Consider the following 19,201-nt stretch of genomic DNA (forward strand, 5'->3'; position numbering starts at 1 on the left):
GGGAATTAGTTTGTCCAGTCTTCATTGTGAGTCTTGTGAACTGTCAAAACATTGTAGAAACAGTTATCCTTTGAGTAATAAAAGATCTTCTCCTTTTAATATTATGCACTCTGATGTGTGGGGGCCTTACCACTTACCCTCTATGGGTGGCTACAAATATTTCATCTTGTTTATTGATGACTTTTCTCGGTTCACTTGGATATTTTTGATGAAGTCCCGTGATAAAGTTCCCAGACTTGTGAGGCAATTCCATGAATTTGTCCTAACCCAGTTTGATACCAGGATTAAAATTTTCAGATCCGACAATGCAAAAAAATATTTTGAGAAAAACTTGACCTGCTTTCTCACTGATTTAGGGGTTATTCATCAAAGCTCCTGTGTTAGGACCCTAGAACAGAATGGAGTTGTTGAAAGAAAAAATAGACATATTGTTGAAGTTGCAAGAAGTATTCTATTTGCCTTACATGTCTCCTACAAAGTTTTGGGGTGATGTTGTTCTCACTGCTACCTACCTTATAAACCGCATGCCATTCAGGATTTTAGGGTTTAAGTCTCCCTTCAATCTCCTTCATCCGGACAAGGATCTTTTTCCTATTCCTCTTCGTGTCTTTGGCTGCACCTGTTATGTACATATCCCAAGTGTCCAAAGACATAAATTTGAACCAAAAGCCCACAAGTGTATCTTCCTTGGTTATTCCCCCACACAGAAGGATTACTGTTGTTTTGATCCGAAGACTGGAACTCGATATGTCTCAATGGATGTCACCTTTGATGAGCTTTCTTCCTTTTATGGTTCCTCCCTGGAGAGATATTGTCCAAAGAGGGAGGATTTGTCACAGGTGTTTGCTCTTCCTCTTCCTGTCCCAGTTGAGTCTTTTGCTGAGTCTCTTCCTCCTTCAAATGAATCAAGGCAGGATCAGTCACTTCACTCTCATTCCAGTGTTCCTATTCCTCCCCCTTTACCTCCTCGCCCTCTTTTTAATCCCAGGATGTATCAAAGGCAAAGAACCAGAAATGAGCAGGTTGTTTCCCCTACAACACATGAGCCTCATGCACTTCCAGTTACAGATGAGACAACAGGTACTGTTACAACCCCTTTGGAGCCATCCTTCCCAGACCTTGATATCCCCATTGCTATTAGGAAAGGAAAAAGGAAGTGTATTGCACATTGCATTTCCAAACACCTTTCTTATAGTTTGCTCTATCCTTCATATTTTGCCTACCTTTCTTCTGTTGCCTCTAACCCAATTACCAGATCTGTGTCAGAAGCTCTTAATATTCCAGAATGGAGGGATGCTATGAGAACAGAAATTGATGCCCTGCACAAGAATGACACTTGGGAAGTGGTTGATTTGCTTGAAGGGAAGGATCTAGTAGGCTGTAAGTGGGTCTTTACTATCAAATATCATGCTGATGGCACCATTGAAAGGTATAAGGCTAGGCTGGTTGCAAAAGGCTATACACAGACATATGGGATTGATTATCTGGAGACCTTTACCCCTGTTGCCAAGATGGCTTCTGTGAGAGTTCTTCTATCTTTGGCTGCACACTCAGACTTGCCACTTTATCAATTCGATGTAAAGAATGCATTTCTGAATGGAGAATTACATGAGGAGGTTTATATGTCTCTTCCTCCAGGGATGTATGAAACAAATATGAAAGGTAAGGTCTGTAGGCTGAAGAGATCTCTTTATGGACTCAAACAGTCCCCTAGAGCATGGTTTGAAAGGTTTAGGGCTGCCCTTGTCAGCTTTGGCTATGTACAGACACAGTTTGATCATACACTCTTTGTGAAGAGGAGTGGATTCTTGGCTGTTTACCTGATTGTGTATGTTGATGATATTGTTGTGACTGGTAATGATGTCTCGGGAATTAATGATCTCAAATCTTTCCTTCATACAGAGTTTGAGATCAAAGATCTAGGGGAATTGAGATACTTTCTTGGCATAGAAGTTTCTAGATCCAAGGATGGGATTCTTATCTCTCAGAGGAAGTATGTTCTTAATTTGCTCTCTGAAACAGGGAAGATGGGTTCTAAACCAGTTGCTACTCCTATTGATATGAGCCATAAACTCTCTGCCTCAGATGGAATATTGTTAGAAGACAAGGGAGTCTTCCAGAGACTACTTGGAAAACTTTTTCTATGCATGACTTGGCCAGACATTGCATACGCTGTCAGTTGCATCAGTCAGTTCATGCATGCTCCCAGGGATACTCATATGGCAGCAACAGAGCGGATTCTGTGTTATTTGAAGGGCTCCCCTGGAAAGGGAATTCTATTTGCTAAGCATGGCCATATGAAACTTGAAGCCTACACAGATGCTGACTGGGCTAGAAACATTGATGACAGAAGATCTACCTCTAGGTACTGTAGCTTGGTGGCAGGTAACATTGTCTCTTGGAGAAGCAAGAAACAATCAGTTGTTGCTCGATCTTCAGCCGAAGTAGAATACAGAGCCATGGCACATGGAGTTTCTGAACTATTGTGGCTTAAATCATTGATGGAGGAACTGGGTATTGAGCATGATAAGCCAATGATGTTATACTGTGATAACCAGGCCGCCATCAAAATTGCTTACAACCCAGTGCAACATGACAGAACTAAGCATATTGAATTTGACGGACACTTCATTCGAGAAAGAGTGGCTTCTGGTGAAGTGTGTCAACCTTTCATCACCTCTGAAGGACAGTTAGCAGATTTCCTCACCAAGGGCATTCCCAAGGCTAAACTTCAGCATGATACTGGCAAGCTTGGCATGATTGACATCTATGCTCAGCTTGAGGGGGAGTGTAGTGAAGATGGGCCGAATGGCCCATAGGCTGTTTATCCTTTTTTATCTTTTATGTTCTTTGCTGTAATGGGCCTTAATCTGAGCCTATTCTTTCTTATGTTATGTCTTTTTAATTTTCTGCCCAACTAAGGGCTTCTCTGTAAATTACCAAAGTTTAACTTAATAAAATAGAATTAAGGGTGTAAGAGAAGAGATTATGTTCGAAAATCTCTCTCTCTGAACCCAAGTTGCCACCACCTTCTTCTTCATCTTCTCCCCTCTTGAACTCTGATTTCTGCTACTTTCTTTTGATTTTTTGCATCTTTCTAAACAGTCCTTTCTTCTCAAAAGGCTGTTTTTCTATTAGAAAATATGTTGACCAACCAAGAGACACTAAATAAGCAGATGGCTAGTGTGTCAATCAAAGAAACAGAAGAAGCATTTCTCACTCAGAGGAAGGGGCCAAGTAGAAGGCCTAAGCAGCAGAAGCCTGCTAAGTTTTATTAGTAGAAGGAAAGTTATCAACAAAGGGGAGCTTCTCAGCAGTAAAGAGTAATCGATGCAATGTAGTATGTTACAACTGTTCCAAGAAGGGCCATTATGCACGTGAATGCTGGTACAACAAAAGAAAGCCAACTGAAGGAAATACAGCAACGTCAGCCAGTCAGCAAGGAGATAAAGGAAGTGAAGAAGAATGGGAAGCCAAAGCCTCCTATTGTATTATAGAGCCAGATGAGCATGGCTGCTCTGTTGAAGCTTATTCAACCGTATTAGCACCGTCTGTCTTGCCAAATCATGGAGCAATTGACTATAGCTGAGATTGGACCGTTGATTCTGGATGCTCAAATCAAATGACAGGAGATAAATAGAAGTTTCAATCTATGTCAGAATATAAAGGCAAGCGAGTTGTTGTTACAGTTAATAATGCAAGACTTCCAATCACCCATATTGGTCAAGCATTGCACATCCTACGATTCACCAAGAAAGAAGCACAACTCCAAAATGTCTACCATGTGCTAGGTATGAAAAAGAATTTATTATCAGTATCTCAATTAACTGCATCTGGTAATTATGTAGTGTTTGGTCCAAATGATGTTAAAGTATATCGAAGAATACATACACTAGAGGCACCACTTATGGAAGGACGGAAATTAGAGTCTATCTACGTAATGTTTGTTGAATCAGCTCATGTAGAAAAGACTCGACGTAATGAAACTGTTGATCTTTGGCATGCAAGACTTGGCCATGTTGGATATAACAGGCTCAAAGTAATGATGGTAAAGTCAATGTTGAAAGGCCTCCCTCAATTGGAAGTATGGACCGACACAGTATGTGTTGGATGCCAATATGGTAAGGCACACCAATTACCAGATACTGAATCAAAGTTTCGAGCTAAACAACCTTTGGAGCTCATTCACTCTAATGCATTTGGACGAGTGAAGCAAGAATCAAACACCAGGATGCGGTATATGATAACATTTATTGATGATTTCTCAAGGTACATATGGGTGTACTTCTTAAAAGAAAAATCTAAAGCATTTTCAGAGTTTATAGAATTGAAAGAGAAGGTCGAAAAAGAAGTTGGGTATAAAATAAAGTGCCTCTGCACTAACAATGGAGGAGAATACACATTAGAAGAATTCTCAGATTATCTCAAGAAACATGGGATATGACGATAGTTGACATGTCCAAATACTATGCAACAGAATGGAGTAGCTAAGAGAAAGAACCGGCATTTAGCTGAAGTATGCAGAAGCATGTTGCATAGTAAAAATGTGTCAGGACGATTTTAGGCAGAAGGCATGAAGACTGCAACACATGTTATCAATCGACTACCGCAAGCATCACTTGGCTTTCTCTCACCATATGAAAAGTTATGGAATCGTCAGCCCATAGTAAGTTACTTTCGCGTATTTGGTTGCATATGTTACGTATTTGTGCCAAACCATCTACACAACAAATTCGATAAGAAAGCTATTCGGTGTATATTCCTCGTCTATGATAGTGAAAGAAAGGGATGGAGGTGCTGTGATCCAAATACCAATCATTGCTATACATCTCGAAATGTGGTATTTGATGAAGCTACCTAATTCTGAAATTATGGAAGAGAATTTACAAGAGAAGATAAAAGAAAAAGAAGATTTAGAGCCCCAACCTAGCTCATCTGATACTCAAAAATCTCCAAGATCATGGAGCACTGGTGTTCTTGAGAAAAAGACAGCTGAAGATATTAGACCAAGTCAGATGGAGGAGCTAGAGGAACAACCAAGACAAGAATTACGAAGGTCAATTAGGGTTAGGTGCCCTAACCCTAAGTATATAGATGCCACACTCGCTGAAGAAGTTAGCAACTTAGAACCAACTAGTTATGAAGATGCCTGTCAAAGTGAAAGATGGCAAAAGGCAAGAAAAGAGATTCAAGGCCTAAAGCAAAATGAAGACTTTTGATGATTAGCAAGAGAGAAGTCATTGCGAAAGGGGAGAAATGAGAAGTCAGCAACTGACTTCCTTAAGTCGGTTCAAAAACTGACTTAACTTTTGGTTAAAAAGGACCCACGTGATCCATGTAAAAACCGTAAAAAATAAAAACCGCCTCTAATGAGCGGTTAGCTCATGTATAAATAGGGGCTCACCCCCTTCAAACATGTAGTAATCCCAAGTTAAATAGTAAGGGTGTGGTGCAGAAGAGTCTTTTGGTGAGTAGCCTCCAAGTAAGGTTAGTGAGTGTAATTTTTAAAGTTAAAATAGTGCATGTGTGTGATACATTGTGAATGCTTGTATCTTTGTATGCTTTGCATTAGTAATATGCATAGCTATTTTCAGTTATAGTGTGTTTGCTTCTCTTTGTTTTTCTTGTGTGCTCCCGCTTGTTTGTTTGGTTTCTACAAATGTCTCCATTAGTCATGGGAAACAACTAAATCTTGACCAATGTCTAACATTTTCTAGAAGAATTTCAGTCTATTTTTTTGATAAATAAAATAAGATTTCATTAATAGAGAAATAATGCAGTTACAAGCTTCCCATGGAGAGGCACGAGCTGCGTCCTCTCCTAACAGCAGGAATAAAGCAAAAGATAGAAAACAGATTCGAATTTCAGTCTAAGTTTGCAATAATATCTCTAAAGCACAAGTAGAACTTCATGAAAAATGTTATAAAATTCAAGATGAATGACACCAGAGATATGATTGGAGTGCCAAATAATAGCTAGTCTATAAAGAATTAGAATCCTATTCTTGAAGATGAAATACAAGAAAAGGTGGATAAAACATGGAATTCCCAAAGCCAAATTTGGATGTTCAAAAGATTTACCAAGAACTTGTTGAGGATGTTCACCACGTGCTTGATGGAAATATTCAGCAAAGTTCAAGAGATAGCTATCTATAAATTTGTTTTAAGTGTTTGTACCATAATACAGTATATAATGTGTAGCATATCTCTCTTCTTTATTTCTTGTTTATATTTAAATTTAGCCCATCAAGGGGGACAGCTCTGTAAACTTCCCTTCATGAGGATCTTTCAGAGATTTGCACATGTAATACAGATTGGTATCTGGACAGATACTGGTGAACACACCACAGGTTCTCCCAAAATTTTCTTCTCCCATTTGTCATTCACATTACAATCTGTGTACTCCAACAAATAATAACCCTCAAAATTATTATTTATGGTAAAGCCACAAATTTCTATTTTTTCTTCAGATTAAGTTAGTGGTTGTCAGTTTCTTCAAAGAGTTTTTTATTGAGGTTACAATTTCTTCATCATTAGGTATCAGAGTTTGTTTACATAGCCTAAGCATAACCTACATAGAACTTTATAAATATATTGCAAGCCTTCAATAAGAGCTTTATGAATGTAAAATGATTTGAAGCTGTATTTTGTTGTGCCTTGTGAGATACATTATCCCCTTTCTCTTTCTTTTTCTTCTTTTTTTTTTCACCATGAATCTCTCTTTTTCTTCTAATGGTGCATTGTTTCTTCCTTTTTCTCTCTGAATCTCTTTCTCTCATAATTCAGATCCTTAATTTCCTCTTCTTTCCACCACGTGAAGATTGTACAATTTTTCTCCTCATCCTACATCAATCAGTTTGATATCAGAGAACTTGGTCCTACATCACCAGATCTTTTTGTATGTGTTCCCATGTGCTTTCAACAAATATGTGCACAAAGACGTGGACAAACAAATGCCCTAAACTAAATCTATCTATCTATCTATCTATTGCTTATACGAAGAACTTACTGATGCAGTTGCAAGAGGTGTCTCTACAAAATAAGAGAAGAGATCAACCATTGGTTTCCCCAATTCTTTCTCTATTGTCCGGCAAACCTGTAAAAAATGCAGTTAACTATTAGAGTAGCCCCATTGAATTAAGCAAGGATTTAAATGATGATAGTTAAGATGGTGGGTAATTACTGACAAGGATTAAAGTGACAATAGTTTCCATTCAAATCCACAAATACATATGTTTTGCTGCTCTCGCATTGATATAGACACCAAGTGATCTTATAAATTTCACAGCTCCATAACTTATGATATGATTTCTAGTGCATAGGTATAACAAAACCCAATATCATGTGATACAGTCAATACTTGGTCAATAAATGTGGATAATTTATTAAGTTGTTGCTAAACTTGACTTTTCATGGACTTTTAGAATTTACATGTTAAATACTTTTTTAAGAGTTTTAAAAACATAGTAATTATTTAAATAAGTTGTATATAGTATTGAAATCTAAAAATTTTCATAGGCCATTATTACAAGACTACTGGTTTATTTTTCTCACAGAACCATTCAGCTTAAAAGCAAGCTGTTAGATGAGGTTACTGAATAGGTCTTTATTCTCTAACACACACCCTCACATGAAAGCCCATCGCACTTGAATTGTGGACAAGCACAAACCCACTCAAGTATTAAGTGCAAGCAAACATAATTACTGAAAGGTTGGTATTATTTTTATATTACTAACATTCGTAGAAAGTGAGGAGGATGTCACCCAAAAAATTAGAGAGAGATGGGCAAAATGGACACGTGCATCTGGACTTTTACGTGACAAGCGAATACCACTCAGATTGAAAGGAAAATTCTATAGAACAGTTGTAAGATCAGCTATGTTGTATGGAACAAAGTGTTGGGCAATCAAGAAACAACATGTCCAGAGAATGAGCATGGCAGATCAGGATGGAGTTATCCATAGGAACCTAGGAGTAGACCCAATAGGTGATAAAATGAAAGAAAGTAGAGTAAGATGGTTTGGCCATGTGCATAGAAGACCATAAGCAGCACCAGTTAGAAGAAGTGATTTGTTACAAGTTGAAGGGGCTAGAAGGGCTAGGGGTAGACCAAAAAGGACATGGGTAGTAGTAAGAAATGATTTAAGCACTAATAATTTAACAGTAGATATGGCTTTAAAGAAAACAGATTGGCAAAACAGGATTTATGTAGCCGACCCCATGTAGTTGGGACGATGATGATGATTCATAGAAAGTGTCAATAAAATTGAAAAAGTTAGCCACTCATGTCCTATGCCTAAATTAAATCTATTTTTGAGTTGGATGACCAACATGTCAGTGTTGATGCCAAAACAAAATCTACATCAAAGACTGTTGAGCAAGAACTAGAGAAGAGAGGAGAGGAGAGGAGAATAGAGAGGGAGAGAAGAGAGGAGAGGAGAGTGGACTGAGAGCCCTCCTTAACTCAATGGGCGAGAGTTAGTATTATTATTTATACTGGCCCAGTCGTACAACATAAAGACAAGAGAAAATTACAACAGTACCCTTGCGGTACTAAACCTGAGAACATAAACAACTGTTAACACTCCCCCTCAAGTTGGAGCATAGATATCAATCATGCCCAACTTGTCACACAGATCATGATGTTTGGAATGGTTTAGACCCTTTGTAAAGATGTCTGCAAGTTGGTTCTCAGAATTGACATAGGGAGTACACACTTCGCCTGTGATGACTTTCTCTCTGATAAAATGCTTGTCAACTTCAATGTGTTTTGTTCTATCATGTAGCACCGGATTGGCAGCAACGTTTATAACTGCTTTGTTATCACAGAATAGAGACATAGGTTTGTCCACTAAGAAGCCCAACTCACTCAATAAATTCTTTATCCACATGCCTTCAGCTACCTCGTGGGCCATAGCACGATATTCAGCTTCAGCACTAGATCTAGCCACAACATTTTGCTTTTTACTCCTCCATGTAACAAGGTTCCCTCCTATAAATGTGCAGTAGCCACTGGTAGACTTTCTGTCACTTTGGGATCCAACCCAATCTGCATCCGTATAAACCTCAACTTTTAAATGTCCGTGCTTTTGAAATAACAAACCAGCACCCGGATACTTCTTTAGATATCGGAGGATTCTCTCTGCTGCTTCAAGATGAGAGGACCTAGGAGCATGCATGAACTGACTGAGGACACCAACAGCATATGCAATGTCTGGGCAAGTCATAGAAAGGTATAACAACCTCCCTACAAGCCTCTGAAACTATTTCACATCCTTGAGAGGTTCACCTCGACTGTCACCTAATTTGTGGTTGGGGTCAATGGGAGAGTCAACTGGCTTCACCCCCATCTTCCCTGTGTCTTGAAGTAAATCTAGGACATATTTCCTTTGAGAGATGAAGATACCCTTCTTTGATCGGGCAACTTCAATTCCAAGAAAGTATTTGGTAGGTCTAGATCCTTCACTTCAAACTGAGTGGCAAGAAAGAACTTCAACCTCTGAATTTCATCCTCTCAGTCACCAGTAACAATTATGTCATCTACATATACAATTAGGGCAGCAATTTTACCTTCTCCTCTTTTCACAAACAGTGTGTGATCTGATTGACATTGCTTGTATTCTTTCTGCTGAACTGCCACATGGAATTTGCTGAACCAAGCTCTTGGTGATTGTTTCAGCCCGTATAAAGACTTCTTCAACTTGCAGACTTTCTGTTCATTGCCTTGAGCCAGAAACCCAGGGGGTTGAATCATGTAAACTTCCTCTTCAAGGTCACCATTCAGGAAAGCATTCTTGATGTCAAGCTGATGTAAATCCCAGTCCAAATTAGCAGCAAGGGAGAAAAGGACTCTAATGGAGTTCATCTTGGCAACAGGAGCAAAAGTTTCAGCATAATCAACTCCATACACTTGAGTAAACCCCTTTGCCACTAAGCGAGCTTTGTACCTTTCCACTGTTCCATCAGCCCTATGTTTGACAGTGAACACCCATTTACATCCAACTGGAACCTTTCCCTTAGGAAGATCAACAAGATCCCATGTGCCATTCTTATGAAGGGCATTGATTTCTTCCTTCATGGCATTTGTCCATTCAGGAACTGAAAGAGCTTCTGCCACATTCTTAGGGATAAGAACATTGTCAAGGGAAGTAAGAAAAGCACGGAATGAGGGTGAAATGTTCTCATAGGAAACAAAGTTGGAAATGGGATGTTTAATGGTGCACAATCTAGCACCCTTCCTATGAGCAATAGGATGGTCAAGGTCATTAGCAGCAGAGGGATCATTTTCAATAGATTCAAGGACATCATTAGGAGCCAAAATACCTGAGTGAGTATGATCCTCCCCCGAGGAGTCTAGTGGCACTGGAGGTACAACTTCCGGATTTTCCATAGCTCTTGAATTTGGTTGGCCTTTGCGACGACCAGAAAAAACACGAAAAGGCGGAGGGTCAAGAAGAGAAGGGGAAGAAGGATTAGGAAGAGGAGACTGAGCCAATGGCGAAGAATTAGGAAGAGGAGGAAGCTGAACCAGTTTCTCCTCATGTCTACACTCCCCCTGAGGAGAAACAGGAAAGAAAGGCTCATCTTCAAAGAAAGAAACATCCATGGAGACATAGAATTTCCGAGAAACAGGATCAAAACAACGGTATCCCTTCTGAGTAAAGGAGTAACCAAGAAATATGCAAGGGATAGCATGAGAATCCAATTTCCCACAGGTGGGAGACAGATTTTGGACAAAACACCGACAACCAAAGACACGAGGAGGAGTAGAAAGAAGGGGAGCCTTAGGAAAGAGAAGTTGATGTGGGGCTTTGTACTCTAACCAACGAGAGGGCATACGATTTATAAGGTAAGCGGAACAAAGAACAACTTCAAGCCAAAAACGTTTGGGAACATTCATATGAAGTAGTAAACCCCGAGCCACTTCAAGGAGATGTCGGTTCTTCCGTTCAGCCACACCATTTTGTTGTGGCGTGCGGGCACAAGAGCTACGGTGAAGAGAACCACATGAAGCAAAAAATTCTGTGAGGTCACTATGAAAAAATTCTTTGGCATTATCTGATTGAAAAATTTGAATTTCAGTCTGAAATTGAGTAAAGACCATCCGCTGGAAATTTTGAATGATTTTTGGTACTTCCTCCCTGGTTCGCATCAAGTATGCAAGTTGAAGAAATCACTTGTTAGATTCGGCTATGTCTAGACACAGTCAGATCATACTCTCTTTGTGAAGAAAAGTGGATCTCTAGTAGTGTATCTCATTGTGTATGTTGATGACATTATAGTAACTGGTGATGATGCCTCAGGCATTCGGGCCCTTAAGTCTTTCCTTCGCACAAAATTTGAGATTAAGGATCTGGGAGAGTTGAGATACTTCCTTGGCATAGAAGTTGCTAGATCTAAGGATGGGATTCTTATCTCCTAGAGGAAATATGTCCTTGATTTGCTATCTGAAACTGGAAAGATGGGTGCTAGACCAACTGCAACTCCCATTGATATGAGTCACAAACTTTCAGCTTCGGATGGAACATTGTTGGAAGACAAAGGGGTCTTTCAGAGACTTCTTGGGAAACTCCTGTACTTGTGCATGACTCGGCCAGATGTTGCATATACTATCAGTTGTATTAGCCAGTTCATGCATGCTCCCAAAGATACTCATATGACAGCTGCAGAACGAATTTTGTGTTATCTGAAAGGCTCTCCAGGAAAGGGAATTCTATTTACTAAGCATGGTCATCTGAAGCTTGAAGCTTATACTGATGCTGACTGGGCTGGCAATATTGATGACAGAAGATCTACTTCAGGGTATTGCAGTCTGGTGGTTGGTAATGTTGTCTCTTGGAGGAGCAAGAAACAATCAATTGTGGCTCGATCCTCAGCAGAAGCAGAATACAGGGCCATGGCTCATGGAGTCTCTGAACTGTTGTGGCTAAGGTCATTGATGGAAGAACTTGGGATTGATCATGACAAGCCAATGATGTTGTATTGTGATAATCAAGCAACAATCAACATTGCCCACAACCCAGTATAACATGATAGGACTAAGCATATTGAGGTTGATAGACACTTTATTCGAGAAAGAGTCTCTTCGGGTGAAGTGTGTCTTCCGTTCATCACTTCTGAAGGACAATTGGCAGATTTTCTCACCAAGGGCATTCCCAAGGCAAGGCTTCAGCATAACACTGGCAAGCTGGGCATGATTAGCATCTATGCTCAGCTTGAGGGGGAGTGTAGAGGAGATGGGCCGAATGGCCCATAGGCTCTCATTCTATGTTATGTTTATGTTTTTTTTCTCTGTAATGGGCCTTATTCTGAGCACATACTCTTATATACTCTATTTTGTAATTTCTTGCCCATCCAAGGGCCCCTCTGTAATATTTCAAAGATTAAGTTAATAAAATGATTTAGAGTGTTAGAGGGAGGTTAAGTTCGAACCTCTCTTCTCTAACTCTCTCATGGCCGCCAGCTCTCTTCCTCTCTCAACTCGTTAAGCTTCTCTTGTTCTTTTTCTGGTTTTGTATCTAATCTCAAGCTGTTTTAGACTACAAGAGGGTTGTTTTCAACTGGAACCAAACGAATACTGCCGTACAAGGCTATTGCTGAAAACAGGTCCTTCTGACCTACGGTTTCACTGGGAGTAAAGGCTGAACCCTGTTGATGCATCATTGGAACAGGTCTGTACGACCTACAATCCTTTTAGGAAACTAAAAAAAAATACTGCAGTTGCAGTACATCACCAGGTCTGAATGACCTACAAATGAACCGAAGTCATATGACCTCCCAACAGAATGAAAAAGATGGTGGAGTTCACCACACAATCGGCAGGCCTGATAGCCAAACAATCACCGAGATTAACAGGGTAGCCGAACAGTCAATCAATAAGATCAATACAACATCAGCTTCAGGGCATCAACAGTCCATCATAGGGTTGAAAGAATAAAAAAAACTCAGTTGAATACAGCAGCTTGTTAAGGAATACAGTCAATCAACAGTCCATCAATCGGCTGAACATTCAATCAATAACCAGTCAATCAGTAGGGCAGCCGAATGGTAGATGACCAGTACCTCTTTTAACTTCAGAAGATAGCTTCCCTGTAAGCTAGAACTCCCTCTACGAACCTCAAGAGATAGCCTCTCTACAGTCAAACAGACGGTGGATGCAACTTCTGGGCTGGAAGATGAAAGGTCTCTATGTCTTATGGGTCGAACTGAGTACACCAGATTAGCAATTCGATGGAGCCAGCTTTGGAAGATGAAAGGTCTCTATGACTTCTGGGTCGAACTGAGTACTCCAGATTAGCAGTTCGATGGAGCCAGCTCTGGGAGATGAAGAGTCTCTATAACTTCTGGACTAGAAGATGAAGAAGACCATCTGCTCGACATTGAACAACAGGTTTGCTTGACACCACCCTTCAGGCCTGGACGACTTGCTTTGATACCATGTTGAGCAAGAACTAGAGAAGAGAGGAGAGGAGAGGAGAATAGAGAGGGAGAGAAGAGAGGAGACTCGAGTGGACTGAGAGCCCTCCTTAACTCAGTGGGCGAGAGTTAGTATTATTATTTATACTAGCCCAGTCGTACTACATAAAGACAAGAGAAAATTACAACAGTACCCTTGCGGTACTAAACCTGAGAACATAAACAACTGTTAACAAAGACAAGATGGGATTAGCTAAAAAAGGTAATGAAACCCATCCCAAAGCTAATCGCTTTACATTGACAACCTCAAATTGCTATACCTAAAAACTAATTACACTCCTGAGTTAGCAACATAAATGACCAACGTATTGGCATTTATGTCAAAAAAAAATCTAAAATATCATATACAAGATGGGATTAGCTCAAAAAGGTAGGAGAGCCCATATTAAAGCTAATTTCTTTACAATGAAAACCACAAATTGCTAAGCATAACAACTCATTACAGTCCTAAGTGGTAGGTCTAGATCCAATGTCAGGGAAAAAGGCAAGGTACAGTGTTATAGATGCAAGGAACTTGGTCATATGAAAAGAGATTGTATGGTATGAAAAAAAATCGGGGATGAATTTAATAGTGTAGTAGTTGCATTGGATGACAATGGAGACATCCTCATAGTTTCCAAAGTCATGTGCGTTAATTCTTCATATGAGTGGGTCTTGTGAAGAGACTTGATACATCATATTAGGATAGCCCTTGTTGTACACTATATATCAACTTTGTAGTTTTATTTTTTTTTCCTTTATGTTCTTTCAGCCCTAGAAGGGCACTTTTGTAAATATACATAAAACGTTATGCTTAATATACAAGAGGCCTTTTGGGGTGGAGTCGACTGATTTTACTTGACACCCCTAGAACTGTTTTCTGCTTGCTCATATTAGGTTGACATGATATCAGAGCAGGTCCTACTAATGCAGGAGCTGAAGAATCAAATATGGAATTTTCTAAAAATTTTTTGTATTTTTTGTATATTTGGACAGTATAGGTATTTTCGTCATTTTAACTAGTCCTGTGTGGGGCCTGGGCTATAACGTCTTGTTCCTCTAGTTTAGTAGGGCTTGTCTATCAATTTCAATTTATTTGCACTAGTAGATAGAAAGTTATTGTGCTTCTTGATACAAAAGATAAGGAATGTCATTTTTGTAATTATGGTGAACAGTATTCCGGACCACACATGTCACTATAAATAGATGTATTCTCTTCCTTTTTGAAGCTGATGGATGAATGAATGAATGAAGATCTCTTTAGAGCAAGTTTTCTGTATGGAGTGGTTCCTACAAACCCTAGAGTGATTCTAGGATCCCTTGGAGTGATTCCTTGGGATTTCTCTCTCATTTCTCTTTCTCCACCCCTTCTCCTCTCTCTCTCTCTCACACACACACTCTCTCTTGCTCTCTCATTTCTGTGGTGATAGTTTGTTCTACCCCTACTGCATCACCTACAAACCTGTCTTTGATCAAATCTTCCATTAGAGGATTGAAAGAAGATTTAGGGTATCTAAATCGACTGTTATTCAGCTGGTCAGAAGACCTCTGGTAGCTGCTCTGTTCAGCATGAGGTTTCCTTTTTTTCTTTTTTCTGGAAAATCGCAGTCAGAGTTGAAGATTCCTCTCTTTCTCCCAATCGGCTGCACCAATGAACTTGAAATTCCAGACTTTGTGTCGCCCAGGTCAGTTTCAAGTATTTCTACAGTTGGTTTGTGGATTGGATTCGACTTGAATTGTCTTTGACTTTTACCTGTTAATACCTTTGTCTGGGTGGTTGTCTGATTGAGTTTTGATCTCTTGGGTGTTGTTGCACCATTTGTATCACTGTTACTCAGTTTCAATATGATTTGGTTGGGCAGCAGCCCCGTTTTGTTCTTCCTATGGCTTTGAATTTATAGCCGTTACTCTTCCGGACTGTGGTATTTCATTAGGATGGCTGAAAAGGCTGATGTTATCCCGGTGAAATTTGATGGGACAAATTACAGCATGTGGAAATTCCACTTCAATTTATTTGTTGAGGGAAAAGAAATGGCAAAATTATGAAACCAGATGAATCTGAAGCCAAAGCTTACCAGCAATGGAAGCTCGATAATAGAAAACTGGTGTCTTGGATACTAAGTTCCATTGAGACCCATATTGCTGTAACTATGCGAAGAATGCAAACAGCCTATGAAATGTATGCCTATCTAAAGAAGGTTTACCATCAGCCAAATATCTCTAGACAATTTCAGATCAAATCTGTAATATTTTCTTATTGTTAGGGAGACAGAAAGATACAAGAGTATTATGCCGGATTTCTGGACTTATGGGCAGAACACGAATTAGCACATATTGACCCTTTGGATCCTCTTGATTGTGCTCAATATCTTCAGAAACATTTTGAAAAAAGAAAGGTGAATCAATTACTCATTAGGCTTAGACTTGAGTTTGAGATAATTCGGTCTAATATTTTGAGTAGGGGAACTCTTCTAGACTTGGATTTAGTAATGGGGGAACTTTTAGAAGAAACTAGACTATTGAAGGCTACTAGACTGGATTGGAAAAGGAGTAGATTCTGGAACTGATGTCACCTTTATAGCACATGGAAATAAGAAACAAATTGAAAAACATTTCTCTAAGACTCAGTGCTATGAATGTAAAGGATTTGGCCATGTTGCATCCCATTGTAAGAAGAAGAATGTTGGTACATACTGCAAGTGCAAACAACATGGTCACATTATCCAAGGCTGTCCTATTCGACCACCTAAGAATGCCTAGAAGAAAGGTCAGCCCCGTGCGTATCAGGTAATAGAGGGCCAATCTTCTGATGTCACTTTAACCAAGGGTAATTCTTTTGTTAAAGGTGATTCCTTTGTATCCATGGATGAAGACAAAATTTGGCAATTGGTATCACTTGCTATTTATTCTGCCTTTTCTACCATTGGCTTGTCTTGTAAGTTCTTTGGTTATTGCTCTTCCCCTTCACATGTTTGGATTATTGATTATGGAGTCACTAATTATATGACAAAGAGCCTATCCTAATCTACCAAACCACCTTACTGAGACACATCATGAGCACATTGTTACTACCAATGGTGAAAAATTAAACATCATCGGTAGTAATGATTTGTGCCTTAAACTTTCACTTACTATGTCCCTTCCTCTTTCAAAGACCCATTTTTGTTCCTAACCTTACTACTAATCTAGTCTTTGTTGGTCAACTTGTTGATGAGGGTAATGTTCTTACTTTTTCTCATGATGGTTGTTTGATATAGGACCGATACACTGGGAAGGTGAAAGGGAAGGGGCATAGGCTGGGCTGTCTGTTTGCATTGGAGTTCGAGAAGTCTCAACCAGCAACATCCTCAGCATATCTTAGTTCATCTACATCTAGTTCATTTTTGAGTCGAAGAAATAATGTTTGGGACTTATTGAATAAACAATTAGGTCACCCATATACCGAAAAACTAGAGTTTTTGTTTGGCTCTGGTTTGATTAAGCATAAAATTCCTTCTATTCATAATTTTGATGTGTCTTGTACTTCTTGTTGCTTAAGTAAAAGTCATGTTCTACCTTTTTATCACACATATGAACATGCCACTTCACCCTTTGAAATTATACACCATGATGTTTGGACTACTTCTGTTTCTTCTCATTTGGGATACAAGCATTTTGTATTTTTTAATGATGATTGCACCAGATACATGTGGATCTACTTTCTACGACATAAATCAGAAGTGTTTCCTACACTCAAGTTGTTTCTCACCATGGTTCAAGTTCAGTTCAAGTCAGATGTGAGTATTCTCTATTCAGATTTTGGGGGAGAATACATGGATGGAGATCTTCAAGCTTACTTGCAAAGTTGTGGGATCCAGTCACAACGAAGTTGCCCAAACACTCCTCAATAGGATGATGTAGCTGAGTGCAAGAATGGGCATGTTCTCAATGTTGAGAGAATTTTGTTAATTAAATCTCATGCACCACCTTCGTTTTGGGTAGAAGCAGATAGTACAACTATGTATTTGTCTTCTCTCCTTCATTCTTGCGAATACTTCTCCCTTTCAAAAGTTTTTTGGTCATCCACCTGACCTATCTAATCTACATGTTTTTGGTTGCTTATGATTTGTACATCTTCCTTCTCATGATCTTTTCAAATTGTCTAATTAATTTGTGATGTGTGGATTTGTAGGGTATAGTCCAGATCACAAAGGTTTTCTATGCTTTGATCCTGTTATTTGTCATATTTGTATTTCTCAGAATGTTGTGTTTCTGGAACATATCTCTTTCTTTGTTAGAGTTGCTAGATTGTTTGCACCTATCTCTATTTTGTAGAACTTTGATTATGAGGAAGTTTCTCCTTCTCTGGCTATGAAGGATCTTCTTGTCTTCTCTTGCAAGTGCCTACGTGCTCCAGACCCTACGCCTACAACCCCCTTCCTCCCAGTCTTGAACATCATCCATCTGCTCCTCCAATAAACGATATTTGTTGAAGATTAATCAATTTTATGATGTTTTTCTGAGTAGATGTTTTATGTTAATTGTTAGATAGGAGGTGGGGACCACAGTAGTTATGTGAGTCCAAATTTTATTATGTTTTTGAGTCTTATATATGTTGTTTTATGTTTTGCCGCCCTATAAAGGCATAGTTGTCTTTGTACTGCTCTATTATTTTTAGTATAAATAATAAGTGCAGGGAGCGGCCAGATTATTGCTCTCTTTTCTTTTCAACTTCTCTTCTTCTCTTCTTCTCCTTCTCTCTTCCTTCTCTCTTCAAGAAGCTACTTTTCTTTCATATTTTTTAATTCAGCAGATTTCTACTTGGTATCAGAGCATCGACTAGGGTTTCTTGAAGCATTCTCATGCAGCCCTAGATCAACCGAATACATGAAGTAATAAAGGGCTGATCGATCTGCTATAGATTGCCCAGTTCTTGGATTTTTTGGTGGGATCTAGTCAGCAGGAAGGTGATATACTATTCGGCATCAAAATTAGGAAGAACTGGAGTACGGGGAAGAGTCCTAGAAAAGTTGGACTCTTTGTGATCTGATCTTGGGCGCCCAGGTATTGTTAGTTTTCTTTTGATTTTCTAAAGAGGGCGGTTTGATTTCTGGAATTTTCCAAGCCTCCTGGAGTGATCGATTCACTCTTCTCTCTATTGGGAGGCGTGGGGAGGAGAGAGATTTCTCTCTAGATAGGGTTTTCTTCTTTCAAAAGGGTTGGTTTCTGTGTGTGTGATATTAAATTATTTTTGGAAGGTCTCCAATCTATTTTTTCTTACTGTTGAACTGTTTGAAGTAAGATGGAGAGTTGGAATATCGAGATGAAATCTATCGGTACTGTGGAACTGGGTGTTGGAGGTAGTAGTGATATTTTTGGGTATGGGATCATTATTACAGTAAAACTTGATGGTACAAATTATTTGGAGTGGACACAATCAGCTAAAATGGCTATTGGTGCCCATAAAAAATTAGGGTATCTCACTAGGGAGGAGAAGAAACCTGATATAGACTCTTCCCTGTGAGTGTAGGAAAATTACATGGTAATGTCTTGGCTGTGTAATTCTATGTTACCTCATATTGAAAAAAAATTCCTATGGGCTAATACTGCTAAGGAGATTTGGGATGGAGTGATTGAAACCTACTCTCAAAAGCAAAATGAAGCCAGGGCCTATCAGTTAAGAAATCAAGTGATAAGTATGAAACAGGGAGAAAAACCTCTTGCTGTGTATTTCTCCATGCTGAAAACCCTATGGCAGAAAATAGAT

At 39.2% G+C, this 19,201-nt stretch overlaps 1 protein-coding gene across 3 annotated transcripts in view; it reads right to left on the minus strand.

The window, feature by feature from the left end:
* Window positions 1–19,201, minus strand: part of LOC104601555 (ABC1 family protein) — a 62,862-nt gene that overhangs the window by 34,875 nt on the left and 8,786 nt on the right. For all 3 annotated transcript variants that reach the window (XM_010264928.3, XM_019198493.2, XM_088892978.1), the window contains exon 4: window positions 7,009–7,095. In XM_010264928.3, coding sequence (XP_010263230.1) covers window positions 7,009–7,095 — 87 coding nt within the window. The remainder of the gene's footprint in view (window positions 1–7,008; window positions 7,096–19,201) is intronic.

Source organism: Nelumbo nucifera, chromosome 8 (assembly GCF_055504915.1).
Source record: "Nelumbo nucifera cultivar China Antique chromosome 8, China Antique-T2T, whole genome shotgun sequence".
NCBI lineage: Eukaryota > Viridiplantae > Streptophyta > Magnoliopsida > Proteales > Nelumbonaceae > Nelumbo > Nelumbo nucifera.